This window comes from Staurois parvus, unplaced genomic scaffold (assembly GCF_062004578.1).
Source record: "Staurois parvus isolate SC_StPar_1 unplaced genomic scaffold, SC_StPar_1.0 ptg000362l, whole genome shotgun sequence".
Lineage (NCBI taxonomy): Eukaryota > Metazoa > Chordata > Amphibia > Anura > Ranidae > Staurois > Staurois parvus.
The window spans coordinates 10681309-10703105 of NW_028318158.1; the positions used below are offsets into that span (position 1 = coordinate 10681309).

At 42.4% G+C, this 21797-nt stretch overlaps 1 protein-coding gene across 5 annotated transcripts in view; it reads right to left on the minus strand.

The window, feature by feature from the left end:
- Positions 1-21797, minus strand: part of CDC42BPA (CDC42 binding protein kinase alpha) — a 364329-nt gene that overhangs the window by 211169 nt on the left and 131363 nt on the right. For all 5 annotated transcript variants that reach the window (XM_089685105.1, XM_089685106.1, XM_089685108.1 and 2 more), the window contains exons 2-3: positions 15356-15447; positions 5324-5407 (exon numbers count right to left, since the gene is read on the minus strand). In XM_089685105.1, the coding sequence (XP_089541231.1) occupies positions 5324-5407; positions 15356-15447 (176 nt within the window). The remainder of the gene's footprint in view (positions 1-5323; positions 5408-15355; positions 15448-21797) is intronic.

Consider the following 21797-nt stretch of genomic DNA (forward strand, 5'->3'; position numbering starts at 1 on the left):
CCCTGATTTTCTTATGAGGCTGCATAACCCCTAATCCTCTGTCTGGACAGTGCTGATTGGCCCTGTGCTGATCACATGCACTGTCCCAAGAAAAAAAAACTCTCTAGTAATACACACCAAACTAAGCGTGTGCAGCTTGCCTTCAAGGCTCTGTTCTATCAGAAGATGGATTGGGGACAGTAAAAGAAAGTAAGAAGCAGAGAAAACAGGATCAAACAGCCTTTTTACACAATGAGGATTAAACCCTTAGGTTCCACAGTGAGTATAACAAGTCTGCATATACAGACTGATTTTACTGTTGTGGGTTTAATAACACTTTGATGGATTCTATAGGCCAGAGTATTTTATTCTGGCCATTGGAATGCATTAACGCTGAAATGCGCCTAAACATGGCTAGCGTTTAGTCAGATTCAGCGTTTTTTTTTCTCCTCTTCAGTTCCTCTCCTGAACGCTCATTTGGTGAGTTTTTCTTCAACACTCATCTTCTTCTAACGCCTATGGGGTTGATTTAATAAAGGAAAATAGACTGTGCACTTTGTAAAGTGCAGTTGCACTCTGCAAGATCAGTTGTGCCAGAGCTTAGTAAATGAGCAGAAACTCAGCTGACTTCCATCATCCAATCATGTACAAGCAAAAATGCTGTTTTCTTTATTTTCTTTGCACGTGATTGGGTATTCTTTGCAAAGTGAAGCTTTACCTCATTTGCTAAGCTTTGGAGCAACTGCAGTTGCAGAGGGCAACTGCACTTTGCAAAGTGCACAGTCTATTTGCCTTTAGTAAATCAATCCCTATGTGTCCATGGACACAGGATAACAACGGTGCTTTTACAACCTGAAAAAAAAAATGCCAAACACCTGTAAAAGAGGCATTTTTTAAGCCCAATGTGAATTAAGGCCTGAAGCTAAACTACATGTACAAAACACCAAAGAATGAAGTTAACAAAAATAAACAAGAAAAAAATAAATAAAATGTTCTTTAAGTAAACCCTAATCCGACTTGATTTCCAATTTTCCAATCCCCTATACAGAACCACTTATACTGGGAGAGGGTGGGGCATTACATGGGGCCTTTCAAGTGAGCTGCATGAAAATATGGTTAAAAAGGAACAAACTGACAGGAGGAAAAAGCTGATCTCATCAGTCTTTTGCTGCTCTTTTATGGTATAATCACAGGTTTGAGGAGGAGAGGTGATCTAGCTGTGTTTTGTTTGTTTTTTTTAACTTTAACAGAGCAAAGTCAGACCACCAGGCTGACTGTGTTGTGTGGCTGGTCTCAATCACCAGCCACTTTATTAGGTTCACCTGTTCAAATGCTTAGTAAGACAAATTGCTAATCAGCCAATCACATGGCAGCAACTCAATGCATTTAGGCATCTAGACATGGTGAAGGTGATTCGCTGAAGTTCAAACCGAGCATCAGAATGGGGAAGAAAGGGGATTTAGGTGACTTTGAACATGGCATGGTTGTTGGTACCAGAAGAGTTGGTCTGAGTATTCAAAAACTGCTGACCTACTGGGATTTTCTGGGAGCAGCAGTTGTGTGGACGGAAAATGCATGGTTGATGTCAGAGAATAATGGGCAGACTAGTTCAAGATGATAGAAAGGCAACAGTAACTCATGTCAATATGGACCAAAATCTCAAAAGAAATGTTTCCAACCCCTTGTTGAATCTGTGTCACAAAGAATTAAGGCAGTTCTGAGTGCAAAACAAAGTCCAACCCGGTACTAGCAAGGTGTACCTAACAAAGTGGCCGGTGAGTGTAAGTCTCAGACTTAAAAGGAAAAAAAAACATAGCTACACTGCCAGATACTAAAGTAAAATTGTGCTGTGAACACTTCAATCAAAAGTTTCTTCACGGAAAATACATCTATCGTGTTTTATGGATATTTACTACTTGATATGGATCAATAAAAGTTATGGATTTTTTTCTTATATTGAAGTATATTATTGGCACCATAAAAATCCCAGATTTTTTGGAACATTTCATGTCTTGTCTATGGTATATTTATAGGATGTGGTGCCTTGAGCTCTCCTCTGACCAATAGTTGATGTGACAAAAATACAAGGTAGTTATCCTGCATTAGTAAGGTCTCTCTCCCAGACAAAGATTTCAAAACAGACTGGGGTTTCAGGATGTGCTGTTCAAGTTCTTTTGAAGAAGCACAAACAGGCAATGTTAACCACTTGTCCTCCAGAGGATTTACCCCCCTTCCTGACTAGGCCATTTTTTGCGTTACATCGCTGCGTTACTTTAACTGACAATTGTGCTGTCAAGCAACGCTGCACCCAAATTAAATGTATGTCCTTTTTTCCCCCACGAATTGAGCTTTTTTTTGGTGATATTTGATCGCCTGTTCCTTTTTTATTTTTTGCGCTATAAAAAAAAAAAAAAAAGACAATTTTGAGAAAAAAAACCAATATTTTTGACTTTTTAAACATGTCCAGTAAAAAAAATTAAAAAAATCTAATTTCGTCAAAAATTTAGGCCAAAATGTATTCTGCTACGTGTTTGCTAAAAAAAATTAGAATACGTGTAAATTAAGTAGTTTACGTGAATGTTATATATAATGGCGGTATATATATGCTAGGATTTGTTTTTTTACTAGTAATGGCAGCGATCAGCGACTTATAGTGGGACTGCAGTGGGCATTCTGACACTAGGGAGAACTGACTTGATGTCATTGACATCCCCAGTGACACCAATACAGTGATCAGTGCTAAAAAAGCACTGACACTGTACTAATGGCACTGGGCATGAAGGGGATCACATGAGGAGCAATTAAAGGGTTAACTGTGTGCTGTTTTACCATGTACTGTGTCTGTGTGCTTCACTGTAAGCACACTGCTTTGCATGGCTAGGCTGTGCACATCCAAAGTAGTGTGCATGAGCTGACAGGGAGGACAACTGTTTTGTTTAGTTCTCCTCCCCATCGGAGATGCTCGGCAATCACCAGGCGCCGGCGAGTAATCACCGTCCGGGACCAAGTAGTTAACAGCCGCGGGCACGAATAGTGATATGGGTAGGGCACGCGCACGCCCCCTACCCGGAAATGAAAAATCACGTATGAATACACACGTGATTTTACGCACCCGTACCACCCTGTAGCATATATATATATCCGTTATAGGGTGGTCGTGAAGCGGTTAAGGACTGTAAACGCAGTGGTCAGCCAAGGAAACAATGCAGTAGATTAAAGAAAGAACATGCTTACTTCCCTTTGACATTGGAACATGTTTAGCAGTGCCATCAGCACAAAACTGGTGGAAACCAGTGGGACTTGGGTACACCCATGTACTGTCCAGAGAAGTCTGACAAGAAGTGGTCTTTATGGAAAAATTGAGGCCAAAAAGTCCTATCTCCAAAATGGAAACAAGGCTAAGCAACTCAACTATGCATGAAAACATAGGAAGTGGGGGTGCAGAAAAATGGCAGCAGGTGCTCTGGACTGATGAGTCAAAATGTTAAATATTTGGCTGTAGCAGAAGGCAGTTTTTTCACCGACGGGCTAGAGTGTGGTACAATAATGAGTGTCTACAGGCATCAGTGAAGCATGGTGGAGGTTCCTTGCAAGTTTGCTGCTGCATTTCTGCAAATGGAGTTGAAGATTTGGTCAGAATCAGTTGTGTCCTCAATGCTGAGAAATGCAGGCAGATATTGATCCAACATTCCATACTATCAGGGAGGCATATCATTGGCCCCGAATGTCTGCTGCAGCAGGACAACGACCCCGTACATGCAGCCTATGTCATTAAAAACTATCTATACTGTAAAGAAGAGCAAGGAGTCCTGGAAGTGATGGTTTGGACCCCACAGAGCCCTGATCTCAACTTCGAGTCTGTCTGGGATTACATGAAGAGACAGACAGATCTGAGGCAGCCTAAATCCACAGAAGATGTGTGGTTAGTTCTCCAAGACGTTTTGAATCTCCTACCTCCTGCGTTTCTTCAAAAACTGTGTGCAAGTGTACCTAGAAGAATTGACAATGTTTTGAAGGCAAAGGGTGGTCATACCAAATATTGATTTGATTTGGATTTCTCTTCTGTTCATTTACTTTCTATTTTGTTAATAAAAAATAATCTATTAACACTTCTATTTCTGAAAGCATTCTTCATTTACAGCATTTTCTCAAACCTGCCTAAAACGTTTGCACAGTTGTGCAACTTCAAACACCAGACTCCACCTACATCTGAAATCACTTCTGTGGAGCCACACCAAAACATCCAACCTGACATGACTCTTCAAATGTCCAGAATCCGTTAGCTGCGATTGGAAAATTGAGCTGTGAACTTTCAAACTAACCGGACTGATCCTAACTGCCTAAAACAAGTCCGCATTCAAACTCCAGCCCCAAACAAAGACCTGTGTTTCCAGGCAAGATCATAATATTCAACGCCTGAAAGAGGAATGGACCCTAATTATTCATATAATTGCTGAAGCTTGATCAGCTCGCCAAAATAAACTCTGCTGAGGAACTGGAAGCCCACAGAGGTCCTCCGACTTCCTCAACAATTTTGCAGACACCGCTGGATTTTTATTAAAATGGTGTAAGCAGATATGTTATCTATAAAGTAAGCTGGGTCATCTATTGAAAAACAAAATCTGACACAATCTTATTCTATCTACACACTGCTACTTTGTACAATCCGGGCAAAGACAATTAATTAAAAAAATATTGTCAAAATACAACAGATGTGTATTTTGACTTTTATCTTGGTGTGCTTTGTGTGTTTCTTTAAGACCTGTGCAGTAATCCAGTGTGACACTTTGCCTCTGTACAGGAGCTTTCTGTAATAAAGACCAGTCACTGCTGTTCTCTCTCCTTGTGCAGGGTGACTGGTCTTGTCTCCGCCCCCCTTCTGTAGTTTTCTACAGGCAGCCTGTAGTGGGTGGAGCTGCTGAGTCCCTCCCACATCTCTGCCCTATGTACAGCACAGTGATCACTTCGTTGCTACTTTCACAGGGTAAATTGGATTTGCAACAACCTTTATACCTGTTATGGCTATTGAGGAACATATTTAAATGAAAGTTTTTGTGCTCAAGTCCAGTTTGACAAAATTTCTAATGATACATATTTTTTGTGAGATGTTCAACTCTTCTTTAGATACCTAAAAAGTCCCAATTATTATTAGATTTTTTTTAATAGGACAATGATAACAGGCATACTTGTACATACCGTTAATATTAAAGTTGAAAAAGTTTGTTTACGTGAAGTGAAATAAGCCAATGCATTAAATGCCTGATGCAACTTTTATACACCAGACATAAGCCAAAATGCAGAAAATTAAAGTTTTATTGTCACCACCTCCCTCGTCCCCTCTCACCTCCGCTCTCTTCAGCATTTCCCATTTGTTCAGGATCTTCATGGCAAACACCTTATCCGTATGCTTCAACTTCACCACTGCAACCTGCCAGATAGACACAGTCATTCAACGGTTAAAAATTTAGTTCATTTTTTTTTGTTTTTTTTTGTTTTTTACTTTTTGACAATTTGAAGTATGATACAGAAGAAAATTGTTAATATCACAAAAGGTACAAAACGCAATAGCTGGTGAGTTTTTGTCCTGGTAAGTTTATGTCATTCCCTATTTCTTCACCTCTAGAAAGTTAAACCGGAACTCCAGCCTTACCATCAATCTGTAACAGTTGTACAGACTCTTCTCTTGTACTGAAATTTGTTACTCTGATTTCACTGCACACTGTGAGCTTCTCACATTGTGTGTTAGAAGCTGCAGTAAGGCCTTGTACACACACGGTGATTTGATCCGTGTCCCATGCAGGGACATGTTTACCCGCATGGAGATGCACAGGTACATCCCCAAGGAGTCTTATGCATGTTTACTGGACACAGTGGCTGCACTTACACAGCTGCTGTTCCCAATATGACTTTTGTGTGGGTGCAGATGTTTGTCAACACACTCACTCTTGGTGCATTCGGGACCATGCACATGCACAGATGTCACATTGGGAGCAGTGGCCATGTCCATGCAGCTGCTGCATCCCAATAGTCAGCTATGGAACTGCTAAGATGAGGATGCACAGAACACCTGTGCATCCCTATGTGGGTAAACCTGGCCCTGCATGGGGTATGGATCAAAAAGGCCTAAGTGAGACAAAACCTATCACATTTCTTGGCTGGAGCATGTCCAACAGCCAACAGCATTTTCTCTTGCCTGCCTTACTGTCCTTTGTACACCCCTTTCATTCATTGGATCTCAGATGACATGTAGGTATTACCTATGGTGGTCTGCAGGCAAATGCAGCCTGCTGAACTAGCAATACCCACTCCTTCAGAATGACATCCTCACATTAATGCATTTTTATATTTGCATAACCCCAACCAAAAGCCTGCTAAGTGATTGTATCAGAGTTCTTGAGGGCTCTGAAGTGGAGGACTGAAGCAGGGTGCAATGTACAACACCCTGCCAGACCCCCCAACCAGCCATTATCTACCTGCAATGCATAAAAAAGCATATACACCCAGTGAGGATGTCTTGGGTCAAAGCAGCCTACACAAACAGCCCAGCTTCAAGGGTAATAGTAGCTGATGTTTACCCTTGGATAATCACATAGAGGAAAGAACAGGACAGGTCAGGGAGAAATACAGTTGGGCTCAAAGGTTTGCATACCCTTGGAGAATTGGTAATACACAATACGTACCATTTCTAAAGAAAACATGAGCAAGCACTGTGTATTGCCCCTTTTAGCATCAATGACAGCAGTCTTTTGTAATAGTTGTCTATGAGGCCCAGGGTTCTTGAAGGTGGTATAGCTGCCCATTCGTCATGGCAAAATGTCTTTAGGTCATTCAAAGTCTTTTGTCGTCTTTCATGAACCGTACATTTGAGATCTCCCCAGAGTGGCTCAATGATATTAAGGTCAGAAGTCTGTGATGGCCACTCCAGAACCTTCACCTTTTTCTGCTGTAACCACTGGAGGGTCAACTTGGCCTTGTGCTTCGGGTCATGCTGGCAAGTCCAACAACATCACATGCGTAGCTGTCGTGCAGAAGAGTGCAAATTGACTGCCAGTATTTTCTGATAAACATGCTGCATTTATCTTGCCATCAATTTTCACAAGATTCCCCATGACTTTAGAGCTCACACACCACCAAAACATCAGTGAGCCACCACCATGCTTCATAGTGGAGATGGCATTGTTGTCCCTATAGACTTTGTTGACCCCTCCCCAAACATAGCGCTTATGGTTGTGATCATAAAGCTCTATTTTAGTCTCTTCACTCCAGATGACTGTGTGCCAGAAGCTGTGAGGCGTGTCAAGGTGTTGTCGGGCATATTGCTACCAGGCTTTTTTGTGGCATTGGAACAGTAAAGTCTTCTTTCTGGCAACTCGATCATGTAGCTAATTTTTGTTCAGGTATCTTTGTATTGTGCTTCTTTAAACACCCACATTGTCTTTTTCCAGAGCAGCCTGTATTTCTTCTGAAGTTACCTGTTCATTTTTCTTTGTATCCCAAACAATTCTTCCTGCAGCTGTGGCTGCAATCTCTCTGTCTACCTGACCTTGGTTTGGTATCAAGAGATACCCAAATTTTCCACTTCTTAATAAGTGATTGAATAGTACTGACAGGCATATTGAAGGCTTTGAATATGTTTGTATATAATTTTCCATCTTCATAAAGTTCCATTACCTTGCTACGCATATATTTTGTTAGTTCTTTTCTGTTCCCCATGGTTCAGTATCTAGTCTGCTCAGTGCATCCGCGTGAGAGCTAACAAACTCATTGACTACTTCTACACAGACATCAACTGCAAATGAAAAAGTCACTGATTTGGGAAATTAACCTTTAATTGCCATTTTAACCTGTGCATGTCACCCTGTGTATCTGTATCAAGACCAAACATTCCAAGGTATGTAAACTTTTGATCGGGGCCATTTGGGTGATTTCTGTTATCATGGTTTAAAAGAAAAATAACTATGTGATAATAAAATGACTTCATAGGATTGCTATCCTTAAGTAAAAGACAGTTTCTTGGCATGATCATTAATATTTCCAATGTTACTGCCAAACTTTCACAATTTCTGTCAGGGTATGCAAACTTTTGAGCACAACTGTAGTTCTGCATGGCACAGGTTGACTCATGGCTTTCACTGAATATCATGCACTGCTCAGTCATCCAAGTACTGTGAATATCATTCACTGCTCATATCAGTACTGCAAAGTTATCCTTACAGCTACTCCCGGATGTGGCCCTGTAGAGTTCACTTTGTGGCTCTCAGTTTCCTTGGGAGTCTGATTCACATTTTTATTGTGGTCCAGCCTGCACACATGTATTTAAAACATTCCACAGAGAAGATCCTGGAACAAAAATGGCCTTAAACTCATGAAGGACTTTATTCTTGAAAAAAATATTTAATGACCCATTCCTGTTTCACGTCTGGATGTATTTTCAGATTAACGCCGTCGTGAAGGAAACAATGGGGTGGCTATTGTTGACTCTGCCTCAGAAAATGCTAGGAGACTGGCTGTTATGCTGACCCTCCTGGAAAGGGTTTGAAGCAATGGATGCGAAAGCTCACTAATACCGAAAGAGAGAGTAACAAAAATTTCCACAGGACATCAGTTTGCCTCATTTCTTGTTAGGGTAACAGGAATAAAATGTGTTGGGAATTTCCACAAAGGAGTCACAAAGAGCAATAAAAATCTTACAGAGGATCTATGCATTTCAGTTCTTTAACACTAAAAGAAAAACTGCTTGGGCTGCAGTTGGGCTGTAAAGCTGAGGTTTATTTTTCTTTTCCTGGTTCTTCCTTTCCCTTTCATCAAAATGCTAATTATTATTATTATTTTTTAAGTAAAACCTTTCTATTTTTAAAAAATACAGCAGACCAGACAAAAATCCCCTGTGCTCAAGAGTGGTGTACTGGCAATAGAAGGATCTCAGGTCCTTAGCAATTCCAATACCGGGACAAGCTTTGCTGCCCTCTAAGGGTCGGGGGGAACCCAGAAGAAGCACTGTAAAACAAGGAAGAGTGGGTACACCAGCCTTGTGCATTACCTAAGTGGTAGCTTTATTGATTTAATAAAATAGATGTATACTCACAAACAACGGCAATGACAAAAGCACACCAGAGTTCAAAGCGGCCTAGTCACTGAGACAAGTCCAAAACGCGAGAGGACCCTCCAAATGGCTGATGCGTTTCGAGGGGCAATCTCCTCTTCCGCTAAACCAATGAGGGGGAATTGCCCCTTGAAATGCATCAGCCATTTGGAGGGTCCTCTTGCGCTTGGGTAGCATTTCAAGTGGCAATCCCCTCATTGGCTCAGAGGTTCCTCCATCCATTTCACTTGTGTAGATGGATGAATCTGTTTTTTCTCCTTCACAAAAAGAACATATCATCAATGGGCAGCCTTAGTTTTGCATTGAGTAGGGAAGGGGAACCCCTGTCCTGGTTTTTATTGCTTAAAGAAATGTTTACAAATAAAACTTCAGGGCAACAAATAAGTTCTGTGGAGTGGGCCAATGACGTCAAGCTGCTAAACAGGAAGTTTACGAGCCGCCATCTTGGAAATTCCTAAACACATTGAAAATACATTGTAACAAGGTTTTTTTACTGTGGTGTCCCAGCACAGTAAATATTAGTGCATTTTGTTTTTTTAATAAATTGCGCTCTATTTATATAATACACTATGGCAAGCATTTCTGTTTACATATGCGTAGGATTTGTGGGATAAAGAGGAGATGGGACCATTTGCAGCAGAGTGAGGAAAGTGGAGTTATCTATGCAGTATACTTACCCGGGTTAAAAGGGAAAGGTGGTATTTGACCTATGCAATTTTGGTCATAAAAGGAAGTGAGAGTATATATGTATGTCTCTGGTGGAGGAGCACCTATAGGAATATATGTGGATATAAGCAATGAAGAGCACCTGTTTTGTGGACAAATTATAAAGGCACAGATCAAACACACATTATGGACTTTTAAGTTGTATTTAACAAATTCACCGTTGTTGCATAATCACATGGTTTGGATGCCTTAATTCATATATGAGGTTATAGAGATATATGCGTGGCACTATTTTATGACATACTGGTTTTTATTGCTGTCTGTGTTCGTTCTTGTTAGAGAAATTCAGTCTCGCTGCTTGTCCTGTTGACCAATGTCATTGGACTTAACTAGTTGCCGACCGCAGATAGCCGAATGACGGCTGCACTGCGGCCGGCCAGTTCTGGGTGGACGTCATATGACGTCCTCCCAGAATGCGCTCTCCTGCGCGCTCCAGGGGGCGCGCACCCGGCGATCTCCGTGATCGCTGTGTCCTACGGACACAGCTGATCACGTGATGTGGTAAAAGGCCAATCACAGCGGCCTTTTACCACGTGATCAGCCATGTCCAATGACACGCTGATCACCGGGAAATTCAATTGCCGGTTCTCGGCTGCACTTTCCTCACACTGTCAGATCGTGAGGAAAGTACTGCCGAGAACCGGCAGTTGTCAGAGCGGGGATCGGCACCGATCATCAGTGCCCTGATGATCAGTGCCCTGATGATCGGTGCCCAGCAGTGCCACCCACAAGTTCCGCCCACCTGTGCCCAGCAGTGCGCCCACTAGCTCCGCCCACCTGTGCCCAGCAGATCACCCACCTGTGCCCAGCAGTGCACCCACCTGTGCCACTCTGCAGTGTCACACACCTGTGCCCAGCAGTGCCACCCACCTGTGCCCACCCACCTGTGCCCACCAGTGCCACCCACCTGTGCCCACCCACCAGTGCTGCCCACCAGTGCCACCAGTCAGTGCCCAGCAGTTGTGCCAGTCAGTGCCACCAGTCAGTGCCCAGGAGTGATGCCAGTCAGTGCCGTCTATCAGTAGCCATCATCAGTGTCACCTATCAGTGCTGCATATTAGTGCCGCCTATCCGTGACACCTCATTAGTGCTGCCTATCAGTTCCGCTTATCCGTGCCACCTCATTAGTACTGCCTATCAGTGCCCTTTAGTGCTGCCCATCAGTGCCGCCTATCAGTGCCCATCAGTGCTGCCTCATCAACGCACATCAGTGAAGGAGAAAAATTACCTGTTTGAAAAATTTTATAATAGAAACAAAGAAACTTTTTTTTTTCACATTTTTTGCAATTTTTTTGTTTATAGCGCAAAAAGTAAAGCGCCCAGTGGCGATTAAATACCACCAAAAGAAAGCTCTATTTGTGAGAAAAAAATGATCAAAATTTCATATGGGTACAATGTTGCATGACCGCGCAATTGTCAATCAAAGTGCGGCAGCGCTGAAAGCTGAAAATTGGCCTGGTAAATAAGGGGGTGTAAATGCCTGGTAGGCAAGTGGTAAATATTGTCAATAAAAAAGGAATAGAGGGAAAACCTTCTGATGGGAATACCTACTTAGGTAGTAACTGTCTAAGGGGGCATTTTCTCCCACTTCCAGTTGTGTCTATGGGACACAGACAGCAACAAAACCTTGAAAGGGATTTTAACTCTATCCCTACTCTATCCAAAAAAAAAGAAAAAATTTAAAAAATATAAAAGCCCATCCATTTTGGCTCTAGATATACTTTAACTGGCCACTGACGCTGCTCTACTTCTTCCCATTTCCTAATTGAGTCCTGCTGTGTAAGGGAAATTAGATGGCCAATATCAAAATACATTCAGGTACTTACACTAGCAGCATTTTAAAATTAATGATTTTAATGAGCACATAACTGCATTAATATTTTTTATTTTTGCATCTGCCAAGAGATACATTATAGTTACATCTCCCATGACACTGAGCAGTGCTGGTGGTAGACGAAGAGTTACACACAAGGAAATGATACGCTCTCAGAACTGCAAGCAGATAATCCTTAATGAGCATGAGAAACTGGGAAGCAGATCTGGAAGAAGTGATTGCAACAAATATAGTACATATAATTGTATGTTGGTGTTCCCTCCGTCGTCATGTCTGGAGAGGGCTCTGCTCATCCCCAGACTGTGGCCCGTGCCAGAGGAATGTGGGAAATCACCAGTGGCGGAAGGTGGGGCCGGGATCCGATCACTGACTGTGCTGCTGTTCTGTAGAGCTGGGCTAATGCAAAACAGCCATTGCACTATGCTACACTTCCTACATGGAAATCACACGCCAATTACACACTGGAAAGGGTGAACAGAGCAGTTTAGAGCGGCCAATCACAGATCAGCACTCTGCAGCCGAACAGGCAAACTTGTCTATCATTTGTCAGCCTTTACTACCTGAACACCCCAGAGTTGCACTGACTGTAACACATTCAGTGCCATCTAAATTAAACCCCAATTTAACTTTCAGTTACGTCAGCTAAATACGTTCCAGTTGAATCCAAACAAGAGCTGTTCGGTCTTACAGGTCAATTTTTTTTTTTGGAAAGCAGTCACAGCCTGGTTAGAAACACTTGCGCCCTGCCAGCATGCTGCAGAGAAAGACCTTTGCAATCTGTGGGTAAACAGTGGTCTCTCTGCAGAGGTCTGACACAACCCCTGCTGACTCAGAGCTAGAGCTCTGCAATCAGCAGAAAGCATAAACTTTGTTAAATGGATGGCTTTTACTTTGACTCAGCAGCGGGATGATAGATCTCAGCAGAGAGAACTGCTTCTGCAACATGCTGTCAGGATATAGGCTTTTCTTCTCAGGCTGTGGATGCTTTATAAAGAAAGCACACTGTTAGACCATGCACACCTTTTGTTTTGATGTACTTGGAATGTGAATAGCTGATTTAGGCCCCATTCACACCTGAGTGTTGAAGAACGCCATTCTTACTTGGGTATTTTTTTCTGCGCGTTACGTATAGGGCAGCACTTAATTTGAATGGGCTGACATAGGAGACACAAACTCCCCAAAGTAGCTCCAGAACCTTTTCGGGGGCGGAACATTGCTGGTTTTTTTCAGTGCGCTTTTTGGCGCATTTGTAGCGCGTTTTGTCCCGACTCTATTGTGTTTGGGGTGTCATTAATAAATAATGGCACCACAAGCACAAGGCTTGTGTGCTTCGCATTATAAAATGTGCATTTATGTGTGTTTTGTGTGTTTAGGAAACGTACTGATGTGACTACAGCCTTAAACTGAAAATGTAATTGGTCTTTAAAGAAATACCCTAAAAGTAATTTACAGACAAAGGAGGCCATTTCCATTCAGATCCCTTTAGCGCATTAAAATGAACCTGTTCTTTGCCCCCAACTCCCCACACTGAACTGATGAATAGATTATCCATCTATAGATTGAGCAGTACAATCTGCGACTCTGCTAAATGACTGCTGACATAAGACCAATTAGCTATCTATCATGCAATTGTCAATCAGTCTGAACTGATCAATACACTTTCACAGAAAGAACAGTAAGGGCTCGTTTACAGTATGCAGTGTTTTAATGCACACATGTTCAGATACAATGGGCTGGCAGTGTACCTTTAAGCTTGAAAAAATAGGCATGACCCTTTTTTTAAATGCAGTGCACCACAAGATATGTGTTAGAAGGCATTTGTGCGTGGGTGTATTATTTGCTACTGTAGGTATGCGTTGGGGTGCCATCCTAAATTATTGGCACTGCTGCGCACCACAAATAAGGCTTTGGAGTAAATACAGCATGTGCTACTGCAACATGGTGGTCTGAATAAGCACTCAAACGCAATTACTGTACAGCGGTGAAGCAAATACTACATACAGTATATATTGATCATATATAGCTGTTTCATATATTTTCCATGCTCAGCAGAACTCGTGCAGAAAATGCTTGCAGACACAGTTGATGAGCAGAGTGATGACTTTATCAGTGGGCTTTATCATTGTCCTATCACTAGGTGGGTCAGTGACCAAGCTGTGCTTACCTTCGGCCATAAAATACTAGATTTGCTATGCTGTCTAACAAAGGTACCCACTTAATGACAAAAAAGTGATAAAAGAAGCTAAAGCACTTTAGTGGAGTGAATACTGGCTGTGTAGTGCACTGAATGCCTGTGAATGACAAGGATGGTTAAAAAAAAATCTTTTGGCAGCCAAGACAGTTAACATACAAGTATTTTTCAAAGATATCCAATGTGGTTGTTGCAATAGTATAAAAAATGAATATAAAAATGTCTCTGGTGTTTTCTTAGTTACAGAAGTCTTTTAAATCCTCCACTTTCCACCGCATGTAACTCTTGATGGTCAGTTCATTATTCTGTGCTCAGTGTCTTCCACCACCGCTGTATCTATGTGCTCACATCCAACTGTAAAAATCAGCCAGCCTCACCAGGGGATCAATCCAGCCTCCACTCTGGTGATGCTGTGGATTATATTCATCCTCAAGATCTTATCAATAATGATGTATGGAAGATTAGGAAAAATAAGTGTATGGCCCCTTTAAGAACTCAGACATGCACCTCCTTGTGCTCTGCAATCAAGCTCATAATACATAGGGAACCCTTCGTGGTGTTGTATGTACAAACTGTGCTTTATTATAATAAAATAATAAAATTGCAATAAAATTGCACTTACATTAAAAACAAAATATTAAAGCATTTCATAAAACTGCGTCACTTCCAGTAAACACGTCACCCGGCTCTGCCCTATGTGTGTCGTCGCGGTCATGTGACTTCCTTAGGGGATTTTTTGTTGGCGCAGCATTATTTATGTATTATTGTCTTGAGCATTTTGGGAACACAAGTTTATGGTTGCAGCCACGAAATGTAATTAATTTCATTAAGAGATATATTTGGATTTGTTGATTGATAAGATTTTATTTTTGCATTCGCACATATTTAATTTGGTTGTGATACAGTATTACACCTATTTATCTCTAGGTAGCGTGGGAGTGTCACTCCATATCATACCATACGAGTATTTTACGTTTGCATTTGGTTGTTCACCTGCAGTAAGTATTTAAAACAATTCAGCAAAGTTTTCCTATTTTGAAGTCAAGTCTCTTGAAAAGAGCAACCCCCCACTTACTGATATTCACATGTACTGCACTCCCCACTTCTCCTTTGACTATGGGGGAGCAGGGGACCCCCTTCCTCCCAAGATGCTGTTCTAGGTCCTGGGCAAATCACTAGGCCAGAACATTGTGATGTGAGGGAGGGAAGGATGTCATCAGTCCTGTGTGAGTTGCCACACAGAACACAGACACATAGCATACACAGGGATTGACTCCTGTTATTCAGGAAAACCATGAATGGGCAAAGTGACTGTCTCTTAAAGACACAGAAGAGGAGGAATGCACAGCAGAGAAATGAAGATTGAAACCCTTGAAGGTGTGGCTGGCACTATTCTAATAAAAGGGTGAAGTGTTTTCCAAAATTGTAGTGGAGGTGTCATACAACCAGATCGGATGCAAATGGTGGGACCCCTCTCTATCAATGAGCCAGTTTGCAGAGTGTCAGACTTTGCACAACTCACCTCTCCAAAAGCTCCTCTTCCAATGACTTTCAAGATTTCAAAGTCTTCTTTGTGCAGCCGTAGTTGCTTCACTTTATGGGCGAATGGTTTGGCTGGAAAGAGAGAGAAGAGAAAATTAGACTACTATTACTGTTGTTATAACAACTCTATAGGTTGATCTACATACAGCAGAGAGGAGATGGCAGTCACACTATGGTAAGCACCAGATCATGACACCTCCCGATATCAATGGACACATTGTTGAGGTGCCTCTAGACCAGAGCTGGTCATCTTGCAATGTATTAGTATATAAAATACTATGCAGGACTGTCATCTGCTACAGGCAAACTATGGAAAATGGTCAGGGTCAGAAACTGTGCATATGCTACAAGGTGGTAGAAGATTGGAAACATCCTAGAGAAATCAGTGAGAGTGAGGACATGTTCTATGAGGTGAGTGGAAATCACTGCCAAACCCCTTTACATATCACTGCTCTCATTCCCACTACAAACTGTAGGTTCTGAGGAGTGCAGGAGCACTAAAAGGGCTTCATGTTTCCCTCAGGCTGCACATTGGGCACTAGGTCTCCAAACTTTCTAAAGAAAGGGCCAGTTTACTGTCCTTCAAACTTTTGAGGGCAGACTGTGGCCAGTGGGAGAAGAAAATGTCCTGGCAACAGTGGGAGTAATAAATGCCCCATCATAGGTGTTAGGGGAAGTAATAGTGTCCATCATTGGTGTCAGTGGGAGGAATAGTGCCCCATCATTGGTGTCAGTGGGAGGAATAGTGCCCCATCATTGGTGTCAGTGGGAGGAATAGTGCCCCATCATTGGTGTCAGTGGGAGCAACTATGCCACACTGTTGCTGACAGTGGGAGGAATAATGCCCTGAGGGCCAGATAATAGAAAGCAAAGGGCCACATTCACTCAAAGCATATGCTAATAGCTATTAGCATAGACTCTCAGTGAATGCAGCCCTTTGCTTGCTTTTATCTTTTATTATTCCTCCCACTGTCAACAGTTTGGCATAGTTCCTCCCACTGACACCAATGATGGGGCAGCTACAAAAACGTACAATATCTACAGCCTTGAATAACCCTACTCTAAGATTTTAAGCATTTAAAAATAAGTTGAACTATATCATGAGCAACAACAAAAAAAAAAACTTGCCGCTATCTTGACTGACACTGCAGTTTTTAGGTGTATGGCAACCTTGGACATAATACTCCCAACCCTCGAGATTTGAGAATTTGTTACTTGCAATTTGACTATACGGAGCATCTAACCCCCTTGGATCCCCTTCCCCTCTCCCTTCCCTATTTGCTGTACTTTTGCCTTCCTAATCCCACATCTTATATTTTTCTTCTCCCCACTCTTATTACTTTACCTGTTCTCCCTTTAAGATCCAGACTCCAATTTCTACCATTCCAATCTGTACTATTTGTATTTTTGGAAGTCTCCATATCACAATACAATTAATTTATTGATATGTTAAACTGTTCAGTATTGCTACCTAATGTACACTGAACCTGCTATCACAATTTGTGGCTTTTCATAGCATCGCAACCAGAAATAAGTTTCTTATGGTCTGTATTTGTGTTGGCTTGTCAGATAGGTAGGCAATGGATTTGTTAACTTTGAATGTCAATGCTGCGGAATGGGTAATGCTATCAATAAAACTTTTGTGCAAGAAAAAATTTGCTGGGAGGTAAAGTTTTTTGGCAGAAGAGATTTTGCATTTTTCTTCTACCATAACACTGTCTTTGCACATTGCAATGTTTTTCTCTGTGTGCACTACTGTGGAATATGTTCAGTGCGGTGTACACCTCTGGCCCATTTCTGGCAGAATGGAACAGAGTGTCTGGACAACATATCAGCAGTGGCTTCTCTGTGGGTGATGAGGAAGGATGCAGAACCCAGAATAAATAGCAGAGAATATGGTGGCAGCAATTGTGAGACTAAAACACATCAGTGCTGGAGAAGCGCAGACTAGCAGGCAATTCTGCCATGATGTACATGTATGCTGTACACACCGTGAAAAAGGAACTAAAACAACTATGTGAAAAAAGATAGGAAAAGGTAAAGGGCACACCAAATAAATATACAATTCAAAACATTTGCTATGCTACTAGTGATAAATCAATATGCAAAAAATAAACAGTCCAACATATAATAAAAGTCCATGCAGAGCAATGTGTCCACCACTTGGGCAGCAATCTTCCAAATAACAGTGATCTTCAAACAAAAAGTCACCCAAGTGATTCTTCCACCACAGCACATATATGTATTTACCACAATGAGTGTGATTCTCAGCAACAGAGAAGTCAAAACATGCCTAAATGAAGATCCTATGTTCCCAAGCCTCCCTTTGATGGGCATTCAGCATTCTTCAGCGTCACATATGCTCAGAGGGAATTATTTATTTATTACAGGTACTTATATAGCACTGGCAATTTACACAGGGCTTTACATATATATTGTACATTCACATCAGTCCATAACCTTCAAGGGCATACAATATAAAGTCCCTAACTTACATTCATACATACACATACTAGGGCCAATTTAGACAGGAACCAATTAACCTACCAGCATGTCTTTGGAGTGTGGGAGGAAAACAAAATACCTGGAGGAAACCCACGAAGGCACAGGGAGAACATGCAAACTCCAGGCAGGTGGTGCCGTGGTTGGGATTTGAACCAGCGACCCTAGTACTGCCAGGTTGAACTGCTAACCATTTAGCCACTGTGGGATAAAAGGAAAGGAACAAGGACGTTCACATAGTGTAAATTCATGCACAAACTCATTTAAAAGTTGTTAAAATCACTCACATTCTTACAGAGAAAAGCCAGCATTGAATAATACAGTCCCAGGATCCCCATAGTGGTCGCGCATGTGTGGTGATATCACGAACTTCCATCCCAGCCTCTGTACACTTTGACATAAATGACATCATTGGGGGCACATGATCAGCTGTGCCCCTGATGTTGTCATTTATGCTGAAACATACGTAGGGTGGGATGGAAGATCGTGACATCACCACACATGCGTGGTCACGATCGGGATCCCGGGACTGTATTATTTGATGCTGTGTATAGATGCACAGTATGACAGGAGCCCCCGACCACACCCAGCAGGCTGTAAAGTTCCACTTTTAGAGCTGAACTCCAGGCAAGACACTAAATACACAGATGATCACACAGTCTTATCTGCAAAACGATTTGTCATTGTTTCCAGCTATTTTTGTGATTCATACACCTCTGCAGGAAAGCAATGCTTAGAGGGCGACACCACTATTTCTCTTACAATTAGGGAATACTGTTGTGTCAATTTCTTGCAATGCAGCTGCAAAGGAGCAGAATCAGACTGATAACTCATCAAATGTTGTTCTTCCATCCTCTTTGCATTCTCCTTATCAACTTGTGCACAAAGCACAACCTGACTAGCCTGTGGTGCTGCCTTTCCTTCTTACAGTCTGAGTGCTGCTGCACAATGAACGTCAGAGGCCTATGCCAAAACCGGTGGAGGAACATGTGCTAGCTCACACATGCAGGCTCTGCTTCCAACTGGTGTAGTGCAGTGACTGGTTTACTGTTCCGTCAATGCAATCAATATGACCTGGCAAAAAAAACTATACACTCCATAAGGGTTCATGCACACAGGGCCCTCTGAATGATACAACTCCTGGCAGAAAAAAGCAGTCTAAAACACATAAATAGAAGCCATTCATTGCACACGCGTTTAGGTACATCTATCTTTTGAGAGTTAAAGTGGTTGTAAAAGTTGAAGGTTTTTGACCTTAATTCATTCTATGCATGAAGGTAAAAAAACCTTCTCTGTGCAGCATCCCCCCCTAATACATACCTAAGCCCCCTCTTGCCCCAGCGATGTACAATGGTGTCTTTGCTATCTCAGAACTCCTCACTGGCTGAGACAGAAGCGGGAGCCATTGGCTCCCACTGCTGTCAATCACAACAAGTGAGCCAATAAGAAGAGAGAGGGGACTGGGCTGAGCCGCGGCTTCGTGTGTGAATGGACATGCTGCTTGCTGTGGGGGCACCAGACAGGATGGAGGGGCCAGGAGAGCCTGCGGGGGACCCAAGAAGACGAGGATCTGAGCTGCTCTGTGCAAAACCACTGCACACAGTGGGTAAGTATATACGTTTGTTATTTTTAGAATAAAAAGGATAAGCCTTTAGTATCTCTTTAAGGCATTTTATTGCCCTGAATATTAATATATTCTGGCCACTGAAATGCATTAAAATTCAAACGCTCGATGCGACTAAACGTGTCTAGCATTTGTGTGCGTTTAGACGTGTTGCACATTTTTATTTCTGCTGTTCAGCTCCTCTGCCAAACATAAATATTGGATTTTATTCAGCCTGCAAATGCTCCTCTTCTAACACACCTGTAAACACCTATGGGTGCATGGACACACAGGCTTACATAGAGGTGCTTTTTACAGGCTGAAAAAAAACCCCAAAAAACCGAAAACGCTCAAAGCCTTCAATAGCTGTGTTTTTTAAGCTGTGTGTGCATGAGGCCTTAGGCTGCTTTTATCTCTGTAATTTTTACAGAGGAACGCAATCAAAATCAATTTTCAATTTTTTACAGAATGAGTAAGGGTTTGAACCTCTGCAGGGTTTTGTATTGCTGCTAGGATTACAATGGGTTAGAATAAGTAGGGGAGTACTTTCAAGGCGAGTTCTACAGTTACAGATTGCCTGTTGCATTTGTCACTTAACCACTTGAGCTCCAGAAGATTTTAACCCCCTTCATGACCAGGCCATTTTTTGCTATTGCTATTTAGCACTGCGCTACTTGAACTGGTAATTGGGCAGTCATGCAATGCTGTACCCAAACAAAATTTAAATCATTTTTTTCCACACAAATAGAGCTCTCTTTTGGTTTTAGTTGACCACCACTGAGTTTTTAATTTTTTGCGATATAAACGAAAAAAGACTGAAAATTTTGAAAAAAAAACAATATTTTATACTTTCAGCTATTGAATAAAAAATATACATGAAATTTTGGCCAAAATTTATTATGCTATGTGTCTTTGATAAAAAAAAAAAAATCCCAATGAGTGTATATTGATTGGTTTATGTGAAAGTTATAGTGCCTACAAACTATGGTATATAAACTAGAATGTTTATTTATTTATTTTTATACTGTTAATGGCGGTGGTCAGCGATTTATAATGGGACTGTGCAGCAGGCAATCTGACACTAATTGATGCTGGGGGGGGGGGGGGAACTGACTGACACTGACATCACCAGTGACATTAATACAGCAATCAGTAATACTATACACTGTCACTGTACTAATGACACTGGCTGGGAAGGGGTTAAAGCGGAGCTCCACCCAAAAGGGGAAATTCTGCTTTAAGCCTTTGTCCCCCGCTCCCCATTAAGGATTGGCACCTTTGGGGGGCGGAGAGCAGGTACCCGAATTTGACAGGTACCTGCTCCCACTTCCACTGCGATCGCATAGGTGATCGGAAGTGGACGTTGTCCTCCTACCCTCCCTCCCCGTAGTCTTCTGGGACACGTGACAGGTCCCAGAAGACTACGGGGACACTCACAAAGCGCAGCGACTCTCGCGCATGCACAGTGGGCACGCGGCTGTCACAGCCAGGTGCCCACACTGACTATGCCTGCGCCAGGGAGAGAAGACGGCTGGTGAAACCAGTGGTTGTGAGGACACCGCTGGACCGAGGGACAGGTAAGTGGCAGTATTTTAAAAGTCAGCAGCTACAGTTTTTTTTTTTCGCAGGTGGAACTCCGCTTTAACATCTAGGGCAATCAAGGCACTAAATGTGTACCTAACTATGTGTAATGTGTGTGACATGTGCTGCTCTTACTACTATATCTCTAAGTTTCTCATCCCTGCTTTGTGGAAATGAGAAACAGAGATTGTTCCCTCTGTACGAGCTCTGTGATGACTGTCAACACAGAGCTCTGGGCTGTGATTAGATACAGCCAATCAGCAAGTCCTGACTGTGAATCATTGACCAAGACTTGCTGACAGCATCCCACTGTGTACAATCACAGCGGGTGCCCACCGGGTGGGCACGCATATGTGTGCCCGAAACCTGGAAGTAGGCAGGGAGAGGTACGACCAGGGGCGGACTGACAACTCATGGGGCCCCCGGGCAATAGGAGATCATGGGGCCCCTGTGTCCTTGCCCAAACTCAAAAAAGCCTACGAAAAAGGTACCAGGGGCATCTCATGGGGCCCCCGACGGACCCCGGTCCCTCGGGCAGTGCCCGAGTTTCCAAATGGTCAGTCGGCCCTGGGTACGACGCTTTGCCTAAAGCGACCATGATATTTAGACACCAGCTCTCCAACAAGTAGGTAGATCCGGGGCTGTAACCCCTCACACTTATTCTTGGTCAACGAGCTGGAGCACAGTGAAACCTTTGGACCAGTACTAGCCCCAAGCATTTAGTATTTTCAGCAAG